The sequence below is a fragment of the Cololabis saira genome, chromosome 19 (assembly GCF_033807715.1).
Source record: "Cololabis saira isolate AMF1-May2022 chromosome 19, fColSai1.1, whole genome shotgun sequence".
Lineage (NCBI taxonomy): Eukaryota > Metazoa > Chordata > Actinopteri > Beloniformes > Belonidae > Cololabis > Cololabis saira.
In genome coordinates, this window is record NC_084605.1 from 37,126,909 (window position 1) to 37,140,222 (window position 13,314).

At 37.8% G+C, this 13,314-nt stretch overlaps 1 protein-coding gene across 1 annotated transcript in view; it reads right to left on the reverse strand.

The window, feature by feature from the left end:
* Positions 1 to 13,314, reverse strand: part of arhgap27 (Rho GTPase activating protein 27) — a 43,072-nt gene that overhangs the window by 8,865 nt on the left and 20,893 nt on the right. The window contains exons 4-13 of the mRNA XM_061709260.1: positions 12,526 to 12,765; positions 9,254 to 9,334; positions 8,979 to 9,101; positions 6,817 to 6,903; positions 3,509 to 3,576; positions 3,234 to 3,321; positions 2,521 to 2,622; positions 2,327 to 2,425; positions 1,074 to 1,182; positions 830 to 964 (exon numbers count right to left, since the gene is read on the reverse strand). Coding sequence (XP_061565244.1) covers positions 830 to 964; positions 1,074 to 1,182; positions 2,327 to 2,425; positions 2,521 to 2,622; positions 3,234 to 3,321; positions 3,509 to 3,576; positions 6,817 to 6,903; positions 8,979 to 9,101; positions 9,254 to 9,334; positions 12,526 to 12,765 — 1,132 coding nt within the window. The remainder of the gene's footprint in view (positions 1 to 829; positions 965 to 1,073; positions 1,183 to 2,326; positions 2,426 to 2,520; positions 2,623 to 3,233; positions 3,322 to 3,508; positions 3,577 to 6,816; positions 6,904 to 8,978; positions 9,102 to 9,253; positions 9,335 to 12,525; positions 12,766 to 13,314) is intronic.

The following is a 13,314-nucleotide window of genomic DNA, read 5'->3' on the forward strand; positions in this document are numbered from 1 at the left end:
AACAATGGAATCACAGGTAAGATACCATGTTACTCATTCAAATTCAAATCATCCCCCCTGAAATAAAAACGGTCCAAATCATCCCCCCCTGTAAAACTGCCATCCCCCCTTTCCATCCCTTATGTCATTTCATCAATGAATGTGGTTTTACTGCTATTTCAACATTTAGAGTCATCACCAGAAAAATAACACCAGAAGAATAACTTATTTGACAATTTTTACAAGCAAAAAAATCTTGTTCCACTGGCAGATTTTTCTACTTATTTCAAGTGAAAATCTACTTGAAACAGGAGAAAATTGTTGTTTTTTCCACTGATGAGTCTTGTTTTAAGTGTAATGAGATTTTTTTACTAAAATGAGACATTTTAACTAGAAATAAGACAAATATTCTTGTTAAGATTGTGAGTTTTTGCAGTGATCCATGTTACTTATCCTGTGAAGGACAGAGTCATATTGATAAGTTCAGAAAAGTGTTTTTTATTGTTGTGTTTTGATGTATTTGATGTAAGCCCAGTGGATATTTAAAGCTTACAGAAGGCTGCATTTAACTGCTGCTATGTCATTCCTGCAGTATTTCTGCAGGTGTTTTGGTCACTGCTATTATTTGTAAAATATTATATTATTTGTAATCAGCACAAATTATCTGTCCCATATGATAAAAATCCACCACCCCCCTGATTTTATTTTACAACTCGAGTACTGGCCATAACAACCTTATAAATGATTCTGATAAAAATGTACAATATGTAAAATCGTAGACCCTAACTTTAATAAATGTAACCGGAGCTTTGGAAGAACGCCGTGGATCTGTTCTCCTGTTTGATCGTACCTCTGATGTAGCCTTTGTCCTTGACTGACTGCAGCGTGGGACGCTTCATCAGGAACTTCATCAGCTTTGTTCGAACCTTCTTGGGGTCCGTCTCCCCTACAGAGCTGGATGAGTGTGTGACAGTCGGCCTGGTGGCTAAAGGCGGTGATGCCAGGCGTTAAAAATGGCTTCAGCGGTATCTAACCATTACAGCGTCATGAATCTTGCATTTTCACTGAATACAAGAGAAGTTTGTTGGACTCACATCTTCGCTTGTCTCCAAGCTTGTCCAAGAGCTTGTCCTCTCGCTCTGTGTTGCCGATCTTTTCATACAAGTCCCCGTCGTCCTCATCACTAGGGTGTTCCTGGTACTCCTGATCATCACAGCAACAAAAGCACGTGGATCAAACGCAGGTACATCAACCATTTCTGCCTTTTGCAAATATCTATTTTTGTTTGTAATTTGGTTCTTTCATCGGTTCAATGAGCAATATTTATGGTGACCTGAACTATGTTATGGAATCATTGTGCTTTTTATTATCTATCTATCTATCTATCTATCTATCTATCTATCTATCTATCTATCTATCTATCTATCTATCTATCTATCTATCTATCTATCTATCTATCTATCTATCTATCTATCTATCTATCTATCTATCTATCTATCTATCTATCTATCTATCTATCTATCAGAACAAGCGATTTATACCCAAACGTGCCCTGCTCGCCCCCCCACTTTGGACTTTGTAATGCAAACGTCTTTTAGCATCATCTTCATAATTAATTAATTAATCATACATACACTAAGAGACTTTTTATGTTAGAAAGAAAGCCAATCGTCATTAAAGGAGGAATGTAATGATTTTTTTTTTCAAAAGCGGACACAATATTCTGTATTCTGTACCACAACAGCCCCCTTTTCCACCACGTCTGTACACCTCTGCTCATAGCAGCTGGTTTAGGGGGCAGATTCACACTACAGACTTAAATTCACCCCTCCATCATCCACGGGCTGTGCCTTGTGTCAATGTTACAGCTTCGCATCACCCACTTCAGTGGCACAGCCCTGATCTAGAATATATTTTGGAGTAGAATTTCCTTTTTTTCTTTTCTATGTTTTTTTCTTTTTCTTCTACAACCTCTTTAGGTTTGCTTTTAATTTTTGTCTTGTATTGTATATTATTTTTGTGTTGGACCCCAGGAAGAATAGCTGCAGTTTTGCTGCAGCTAATGGGGATCCAAATAAAACTTAAAATAAAACTTAAACTTAAACAGCAAATGCAGCGTAATATGAAACAGGGAAAGGTAAAGGCTGGAAAGATCTGCTCTGATCTGAGTCTGTGATGTCACAGTAACCAAAAACACAGGCGGAGGCCCCAAACAATGTGACAGGGTTGTGTTATGTCCAGGTTTTCACACCCAAACATGGATCGTCACAGACAAAAAAATAGGTCATTATGTGTGCTGTTTAATTTACAAATGAACATGAAGGCTGTTTTCTTTTGGGGGACTTACAAGTTGCCGTATGGTGTCCACTAAGACTTTGTGCCAGTCAGTGATGATGCTTTCTGTGTCGTACTGTAACAGAAACTCCACACCGTTCCTTCCTTTTAACTGAGGGAGACAAAATTCATATGGAGTCAGTTAAACTCCTTTTGTTTTCCGTGAAACATCGCACTTTTTTGATTGTGTTCATCAAATAAATTCACCTCTAAAACATTCTTTTTGCTGGATTTGTCCTTTGAGGCCCATCCGATCAATGCTCCTTTCAGATCCACTGCAATCTCAGGAACAATCTGATTGGTCTTGTTCTGTGTTGGGAGGAAAAAAAAAAAAGTCCAGCTGTTAACAAAACTGACGAGACCACATTCCTGGAGGGCGACCTGCGTCAAGCAAGCGCCGTGACGCTCTGCTGCGATGCTACGTCTGTCCAAACTGTGCACACCGCACATCACCCTGTGAACAGTGACACGTAAACAGCACTCCACCCATGTGTGCAGTGTTTGTCTTTATGATTGTGTCTGTCAAACCTTTGTTGCCGTCTTGTTTTGTTTGTAATGGCTGCATGAAAAAGATTAAACAACAGATTTAAAAAATAAAATAAAATCACTAGCTGTCCCCGGCAGCTTCTCTATGCCGTCACGGCTCCTAATCGTGACATTGTGTAGCAGCTCACTATTTGATTTTCTTTCTCAGATGTGAAACGTGATTAAAAAAGGTGGATTACGTGAAGAAGAAAAGTATTGAAAATACAGAAAAAGTAAGTAAAAAAACCCAAAACAAAACAACCCTAACCCTGTTACGGTGTACAGACACTGTCAAAGCGTTTTATTAACACAGGATGAGCAATTTTCTGTGCTTGTTGGTCCTTTTGCACAAACATAAAAGTCTTTCTCTCATTAAGACAAAGTGCGTGTCGTACCGCGGCGCCCGTCGCTGCAGACTTTGGGTCTTTGTGGAACGTTAGCACTCCTCCGTGAAGAACTGTCCATGTCTGAGACCAGTTTTTCCTGACAAAACAACAGTAACCATGACTTAATGTACAAAAAAAACCCAAAAAACTCAGCTTTTTATAACAACTTTTTCCAAATGTATACATAAACTAAAATATAGATCTTGGATGCACCGTTTTTCTAAAGATTGTCAAATATTTTTGATAGGAATAAACAGAAAACCCTCGAGGCGGCGTTGGCTTACCTGACTTTCTTTCCGTTCTCAGACACTTTTGTTTTGTTGAGAATTCCAGCTTTCTCCAAGTTCTGCACCTTAGGATGAACCAGAGATAATGAGATCTTAATCCTCCGTGGACTCTGTAATTATTAGGTTTATGTGTGAAGATGCATCATGGGATATGGGGGACACAAAGCTCTGGTCACGATGGTAAAAAGGTTCAGCGCACACAAATTATACATAATTACATATACCAGTGGTTTTCAATCACTGGTGTGCTGTGGGAGACTGTCAGGTGTGCTGTGGGAAATGATCCAATTTCACTTTAGTAGTACAAAGAGATTATTATTTACTTATTGCAAATAAGAAACCATATGTTGAGCACCTGTGTGTAAAGTGTAGTGACTAACAGAGTAATTAAATACTGTCAATGGGCGACAGTAGGCTTCCTCATTTATGTCTGCAAAAGGTTGTAGTGCATATTTTTTGTGCTATGCTGAATGATTATTATTTTTATTATTATTATTATTATTATTATTATTATTATTATTATTAATATTCTTATTAATATTATTATTATTTTTTTATGCTAATAAATGTGCCGTGAAAGAAAAAAAGGTTGAAAGACACTGATATATATATACATGTTGAAAAAGCTCATAATGTCTAATAAATTGCAAAATGCTAAATTATTTGAATTACTTAATTTATGACTTAATTACTTTGACTTCTCAAATCTTGTTTCAACAAGATGTGATGTTTTCTTTGATTCAGCTCACACTTTGGTTCAGTTCAGATCTGGACCCACAACCAAACGACAGATTTTTGAGCACCAGTGGCCCTTGTTGAAAGTGAACGGTGAAACAGAAGACGGGGGACAGAGAGAGAAGGAGAAGGAGGGATTCAAACCTGGACCAGAGGCTACGTAGTCTCATTATACGGGACGCCTGCGCACGCAACTGAACTATCTGGTGCCACAAGAGGAAGTTTTGACGGGGTTTTAAGGGAGAGAAGCAGTACTGGAGTTGAGGGGGGATGAGGGGGGACGGCATCCCCCCTGAAATAAAAACGGTCCAAATCATCCCCCCTGTAAAACTGCCATCCCTCCTTTCCATCCCTTATGTCATTTCATCAATGAATGTGGTTTTACTGCTATTTCAACATTTAGAGTCATCACCAGAAAAATAACTCCAGAAAAATAACTTATTTGACAATTTTCACCTGTTTCAAGTAAATTTTCACTTGAAATAAGTAGAAAAATCTGCCAGTGGAACAAGATTTATCTTCTCATTACAAGCAAAAAAATCTTGTTCCACTGGCAGATTTTTCTACTTATTTTAAGTGAAAATCTACTTGAAACAGGTGAAAATTGTTGTTTTTTCCAGTGATGAGTCTTGTTTTAAGTGTAATGAGATTTTTTTTACTAAAATTAGACATTTTAACTAGAAATAAGACAAATATTCTTGTTAAGATTGTGAGTTTTTGCAGTGATCCATGTTACTTATCCTGTGAAGGACAGAGTCATATTGATAAGTTCAGAAAAGTGTTTTTTATTGTTGTGTTTTGATGTATTTGATGTAAGCCCAGTGGATATTTAAAGCTTACAGAAGGCTGCATTTAACTGCTGCTATGTCATTCCTGCAGTATTTCTGCAGGTGTTTTGGTCACTGCTATTATTTGTAATATATTATATTATTTGTAATCAGCACAAATTATCTGTCCCCATATGATCAAATCCACCATCCCCCCTGATTCTTTTTACAACTCGAGTACTGGAGAGAAGAAATAGAAGATCTCAGCGACTGCTAAGCACGCTGTTGGACTAGTCAGGCTTTGGCTTTGCATTGACGTCTGGCCAACGGGAGCGAAGATTAAATTCAAATATGAGCAAATTTTGGAAGTCAACATCAAACATTCTTCACAGTCTTCAAACTTTACCATGAATACAAATCTTTATATAGACATTAAAAGAACAATGCATGCAGGACACGTCTAGAATGGGATTGATGGTGAGTCTCCCAGCAGTCGCTGGACGAGAGGTGGAGCAACCCCTGGACAGATCCAGCATCCATCACAGAGCAGCACCCAACATGCTCACGATCATCCTAACATGCTCGTGTCTGGACTGGGAGGACATCAGCGTGCACAAGAGAAACTCAGGCAGAAACGGGAGAACGTGCAGCGTCTGCGCACAAAGTTGGCAACTTTCTCCTGCAACTTTTGTCTTTTTAAAGAAAAAAAAAAGGATAAAAAAAAACGTAACACTAGCTTTTAGTAAACAGCACGCAATCAACTGCAGCACAATGTAGCGTGAAGACGCAAATACAGACGGGCAATAATCACTTCTCCATTATGGCCCTCAGGCTGTGGGTTAACAACAGCCTACTTGTTAGATGTTATCTTAAATACTCGCTCGAAGGAGAAGTGAACTCGCTTGGTTGGTATTTTACGACAGAAATTATACAGGACTGTCTCAGAAAATTAGAATATTGTGATTTTCTGTAATGCAATTACAAAAACAAAAATGTCATACATTCTGGATTAATTACAAATCAACTGAAATATTGCAAGCATTTTATTATTTTAATATTGCTGATCATGGCTTACAGCTTAAGAAAACTCAAATATCTCAAAAAATTTGAATATTCTGGGAATCTTAATCTTAAACTGTAAACCATAATCAGCAATATTAAAATAATAAAAGGCTTGCAATATTTCAGTTGATTTGTAATGAATCCAGAATGTATGACATTTTTGTTTTTGTAATTGCATTACAGAAAATAAAGAACTTTATCACAATATTCTAATTTTCTGAGACAGTCCTGTATATAGTATTACAAGACTGGCCTTTTTGATGTGCATCATTATTATATCAGGAGCAACGCCGGCATCTCTGGAATGATGTGAAGGCTGGAACTATCACCCCAGTGCAGCTGCAGAGACGTACAATCACGTAACAACAGCACAAAGATGGCTTGCTTAGTGCAAGAGGACAGATTTGTCACATCACTCATGAAAGACAAGGTGGTTCAAATGAAGGTAGGTGCAACAAACATGCACAGGTGATGTGAAGTCACACCTGTCGCCCATCATAGATAGATGCAGCTATCTATGGATGGAGCTCAGGTGAGCACTCAAACTAACAAACCCACATTATAGCGCAGCCACTTCGAGGTGAGATAATAAGGGTTTCTCCAGGGTCTGAAACCAACAGCCTTCAGAAGGAGACACAGGACAGCGTTCAGATAGCGGGGCAGGTCCCAGCGCTCCAAGGATAGCACAGTTCCAGCTACGACTTAAATGAGAGCATTCGTTACCACACAGTCTCCACTCACGTTATGCTGCGTCTCTGGAGAGTTTCCCGTGCTGGAGCTGTCGCTGCTGTAGTCTGACGTGGTCCTCTTGTGGGTCGGGACAAACCTCTGACAATAAAACACTCTTTTAGACGTCCAGTTTATTACAACATAAAGATCATCTATACACTTCCTATACCAGGACGTTAGCAGAAAGACCACAATGTCTACTACAATCAGAGGTGGTAGTAACGAGTTACATTTACTCCGTTACATTTACTTGAGTAAGTTTTGGGAAATGTTGTACTTTTAGGAGTAGTTTTGAATCACTATACTTTTTACTTTTACTTGAGTAGATTTGTGAAGAAGAAACTGTTCCTCTTACTCCGCTACATTAGGCTACGTTGAGCTGTTACTTTTCTTTTATCCCTTTTATCCACGTACGCGTCAATCTCATGACATCACTGAGTGATTCTTGGGAAAAATGTTTGTTTTTGCATGTTTTGTCACATTTACACAGACTCAAACACACACAGAGTTTCTATGAGTTCATGTTTGTTCTAGTTCTGCCTGGTTAAAAAAGAAAAGTACAAAGGCTGGAAATTTTGTACTACTTAATTTATTTTTTTAATTCTGTTATCATTTTATTTATTTTATTATATATTAAAGTACTTGAATTTACTTTAAAATTATTTTAATTTAAGCTATTTTTTATTACATTTTAATTTATTTTATTATTTTATTGATTTAATTTGCCTGAAGATGATTATTTTGTACTTTTGTCTGTTTGAATGGTTGTGTTAAAAAAATAAATCAGACGTTACTCAACAGTTACTCAGTACTTGAGTAGTTTTTTCACCAAGTACTTTTTTACTTTTACTCAAGTAATTATTTGGATGACTACTTTTTACTTCTACTTGACTCATATTATTCTGAAGTAACAGTACTTTTACTTGAGTACTACTTTGGCTACTCTACCCACCTCTGATTACAATACAATACAGATAGCAGATCTACATCTTTTTGTGTATTTAATGCTTAAAGTATCAAGTGGTTGCTGTTCGTGCAACATGCGCTTCTTTGTTGGATTGTGTTTTGATTTACAGCAAAATAACACGACTGTTGTCATCATTAGCATCTCGAGCCATCAGCTCTAAGTTTAGAGAGAATAGGGAGTGTAGCACCCTATAATGTAATAATTTCCTGAAAATGTAATACAATTTGCACTTAACTCAATCGAAAATGTAATAAAATCCAATAATGTAATAACTTCACCAATAATGTAATAAAATATCCTGACTGATATTGTAATAACATTTTTACCGATTATGTAATACCTTATTACATTATTGGGAATTTATTACATTTTCAGGTGGGTCTTTTTTTTTTCTTTTCCAAAACTGATAATGTAATACTTGACAAATAATGTAATATATATGTTCATTTCAGTCCAGAGTTCTACATTTTGTGTTTTAAGTATCTAAGAATGTTATATATACTGGATTTGAAACACCAGAATGACTATTGGGTTAAATTGCAGACTTTGAGTAGCATGTAATAAATTCCCAATAACGTAATAAGGTATTACATTATTGGTAAAAATGTTATTATAATATTGGTCAGGAAATTGTATTACATTATTGGTGAAGTTATTACTTATTATTGGGTTTTATTACATTTTCTATTGAGTTAAGTGCAAATTTTATTAAATTTTCAGGCCTTATTACATTTTCAGGAAATTATTACATTATAGGAAATTATTACATTATAGGAAATTATTACATTATAGGGCGCTACAGGGAGGGAATGTCCGCATGTTTTAGCTTGACTTATGTGAACTGGTTCAGCCTTTTCGTCTGAATCAAGAAAAGTCTTTACAAAAACCAGCTATGCTGTGCCCTTGAGCAAAGCGTTCAACCCATGACTGCAAATGTTGACAAGTGTGTTAAGGAGCAGCACAAGCCCTTATTTGTATCCAGGAACTCCCAGGTGTGCAAATGTCCCGTCTCCCTGCACCTCCGTCAGTCCCAGGGCAGCACACTTGATTTGCCTTGCTAAATAAGGGCTGAACCCTCATGTTGGCTGACAAACACTCTCCTGCTGGATGACTAAAGCTTCACAGTTACCCGGGCGGACACGCCCTGCACGGGTGAACCGGATCACGCATGTGCGTGCAGGTCTGAGCGTAGCGTGCGTGGACGTACCCCGTCGTCCTGGGCGGCGCTGAGTTGACCGGGCACCATGCTGTGTCTCCAGTTTTTGAAGACTGACACATTTTCTGCCTCAAAACCGTTCTCCGCCCTAGACTGGCCTGCAGCGAGGGGCGGCTGCAGTGGCAGAGCAGACAATTACAAATCATGAGCAAACCAGAAAATGACTCAGTTTTCTCTCTCTGACTGAATTTAGCAGTAAACAGAAACTGTTCCCTGAACCGCCCTCCCATCCTGTTGCTGTTTGTGAAGCAGTGAGGGGTCTTTACCTCCGGCAGGTTCCACTGGGACCTGGAGCCGTCCCTCAGGTAGTAGTACGTCTGCCCCCGGTCGTCCACAGACTTGATCCACTGTTCAAAAAAACTCATTTATAAATTGTGCATTTTAACAGAAGACAAACTTGAAAAAATACAGGACTGTCTCAGAAAATTAGAATATTGTGATAAAGTCCTTTATTTTCTGTAATGCAAAAATGTCATACATTCTGGATTCATTACAAATCAACTGAAATATTGCAAGCCTTTTATTATTTTAATATTGCTGATCATGGCTTACAGCTTAAGAAAACTCAAATATCCTATCTCAAAAAATTAGAATATTCTGGGAATCTTAATCTTAAACTGTAAGCCATAATCAGCAATATTAAAATAATAAAAGGCTTGCAATATTTCAGTTGATTTGTAATGAATCCAGAATGTATGACATTTTTGTTTTTGTAATTGCATTACAGAAAATCACAATATTCTAATTTTCTGAGACAGTCCTGTATTTTAAAATGTTGTGTGAACACATCAATACTTTTTACTGCCAATAGATCAAAACTTTAATGAATAAAGTCGGAACATTCTGTGAACTTTTCTTGTCTGAAGCATCCACATTAAGAAGGGTCGGGTAGTCAAAACTGCAGAGAAGTTAGTCTGAACGTAGGCAGAACTGTTTGCTGTAAAGTGTAATGGCCATTAAACGACTTTGTTTTCACCTGAAGAATTTTTTATAAAAAATAAAAGTTTGTGTTGTTTGTTTGTTTCTTTTCTCTTTAAAGGAGATCAGGCCGAGACAGTTCAGGGTCTCGGGTCACATTTTGCCTATATGTGGTGTAGATTGTACTGTAAATAACGACAAAAGGTAAAAAACTTTCCTTTTAAAAACCTACTAAGGAAATGAATGCATCTGTTAAGGGTGTGGTTTTCCAGGACCCAAGTGCAGGAGAGAGAGGGAGGCTGGAGGCAGGAGTTCTCAAAAAACAAAGGGTTTTAATCCAAAAGGGCAAAAGCAAAGCGCTGCAGAGCAGGATAAACAAAAACCAGGAACAGGAAAAAACAACGAGGAGACATGGAGGAAGAACCAGTACTGACCGACAGGGAACCAAGGAATGACAAGACAAGATATACTGAAGGGATAACGAGACATGACGAGACACAGGTGCAGACACAATCAGGGCAGATGGGACACAGGCGGGGCAAGACAGAAACTGAAAGTTACAAACTGGGGGGAAGTGTCAAACCCTGACAGTATCACATTTTACACATTGTACTGCTTTCTGAAAAGAAAGTGTTTTCTGAAGTTGAATTCGATGCAACAAACGTGTTTCAAGTAAGTTGGGAAACGGAAACATGTCACAACGCTCTGCGAGGGACGAGTTTGTGACATTATGGAGCAATTTTCACAATTGAAGTATCTGTATCTCAAATCAGTACTTAAATATCACAACAATTGAAATATTTTTGTACAACAGATTGTTATGTGCAGAAATATCTGGATTTGTTATTATTCCTAAATGAAGGAACTACATGTACAGCGTTTCACAGGGGTCACTCCTTTTCTCTAAAATGCTTCTCACCTGCCGCCATTTAACGATTAGAAGGGACATTTCATTTTCTTTGTTTTGAACTTTTCCAGTCTTATAGTAACCATTTCTCAACTTTATAAAACAGATTGCTTTCCCAAATAAGCCTACATTTGTCTTTCTTTCTCAGTTTCAATATTTGAAAAGTTTGTTTTTGTTCCATTTTCAAAAAAACATAACCTTTTTTTATAATACCTTAATCACTCCGTACAGTTTTTATTTACATATAATCCTGCATCCCAACTTTTTGAAAGAAAAGTTAATTATTAATGGAGTTATTATTGAAAAGTGCAAAGTTATGCAGTTGTGTTATAGTCCATTGAAGTCTCTGATAAATTAATAGATAAACACAATGTGCTGAGCAATCACTAATATGGGTTCAGAGGTAACAGGTAATAACCTGATTGGCTGTGATGGAACTAGTAGAGGAAATCTCAACTGCTATCAAGGAAGGGGAATATACAGTATACAGTATACAGTTTATTGACCTGAAGAAAGCATTTGATACCATAGAAGAGCACAGTTTTTGATGTATAACTCACATAGTTCCATACATGACTTATTGTGTGGAGGTATTAGGTAACACCTATAAAACAAATACAAACCCTATTTTCTTATTACAGAAAAGAGCTTTAAGGATAATTAATAAATCTGACTATTATGAACCAACAAATAATCTCTTTATTAAATATAATACTATAGTACAGCAGAAAACTGTTTTATTTGCCTTTAAAGCAGAAACTGCTTCCAAACTGCATTCAGGATTTGTTCTAAATAAAAGAAACTGCTCTGACCTGAGGGGGAAACTCATGTTTGAGACGACGACAGTAAGAACTAATATTAAAAAATCAATTAAGGCTAGAGAAATATGGAATAGTTGTGACAACGACCTAAAAATGTGCAGTTCTATCTACAAGTTCAAGAAAATGTTTAAAGAAAATATTGTAAATAAATATAAAACACTATAACTATAAAGTATATTATCAAAAACATTCTAGAATGTGAAACGTCAATTTTATATTTTGTCTTATTTATATTTGTCTTATTTATTCTTCTTTTTGTTTGTTTTCATGGATTAATGCTAATGTTTCATATTTAAGTTGATCACAAGATAAAAGGGTAGAAGCTTCGGCCTCAGCTGCACCTTTCGACAGAAGCAATGTTTATTTTACTTTTTTAATTTTTTGTTTTGTAAAAATGGCTTAACTTGTACAAGGCTTAAGACGGAAATAAAGACTATTCATTCATTCACTCATTCATTCATTCATTCATTCATTCATTCATTCATTCATTCATTCATTCATTCATCAAGGGAAATGTATCAATCTAGATGTTTTATATCACGCTAAAAAGCACTTGTAACTTCCCCCTGGCCGAGTCCTTCCCACCCAACCTCCACACGTGTTTTCAGGTGAAGGTCTTAAGCATTTTAGGCCACGTCACTTGGAAACAAAAAAGGGGATGAGGGGATATTTTCTCTACAATACTCATCTGAGAAGAAAAGAAACAAAAACAACCCGTGGGAGGACTAGAAATACTCACTAATACTGTAATCATTGTGCTTGTGTTACTCATGTCAGTGCAGGTAACTGTTCCTGGACTGCAGGATGGGTTATCATTTATTTTTGCCAGCGTTAATTCAGATATTTCCCGGCTGACTGCTCTGTATTCTGGACCTTAGCTGACTGGTCGTACCTCGTCTGGAGAGGTGTCACACGTGAACACCCAGGTCCCGTTGGCGTCCACGGAGAGGTTCCAGCCGGGGGGGGTTGTGCGGTCCAGGTTGGCCCGGGGGATGACCGTCCGGCCGGCGTGGCTCAGGGCGTACTCCTTGGGCAGGGTGGGAGGCCCGGCACCCAGGAACTCACGGCACATTTCTGACGGGTCGTCAGGTGGGTAGTCCTCCGGGGGGTAGTCCTCCTCTGGTAACGGGGGCTGGGGATGAACACATGGAAACACACACAACGTAAACCTCCCGTCACACACTAGGGCTGCAACGATTCGTTGACGTTGTCGACAAAAATCGATAATCAAAATTGTCGACTATGAATTCCATTGTGGACAATTGTTGCCAGACGTGTTTTTCCAACGGAGTGAGGCGTCGCACTTCAATACAATCTCTGCAGAGAGTCGTGCATGCACGATAGCGTCTCAGCAGCTGCAGGTAATAAAACTTCAAAAGTTTGGGAGCATTTTAGCCTCTATACGGCGAATAAAAAGATTACTTGCAAGGTTTGCAAAGCCGACCTTGCTTATCACGGGAGCACGTCGGTAATGCATTTAAAGAGAAAGCACGTCGGAGTGTTCAACGAAACGGACTCGTCTTGGTAAGATATTAAAGGTATTGTGACATCATTTTTAACATGCTTTTAACACTATTAAAAGTCTTGGCCAACATCCCTCAAATGTGTCTAAAAGAGTGTAACAAGAAAAACTTCACTCTAGTACTCCATTCCTGGCTTTTTATTACAGTGTTTTTTTGCG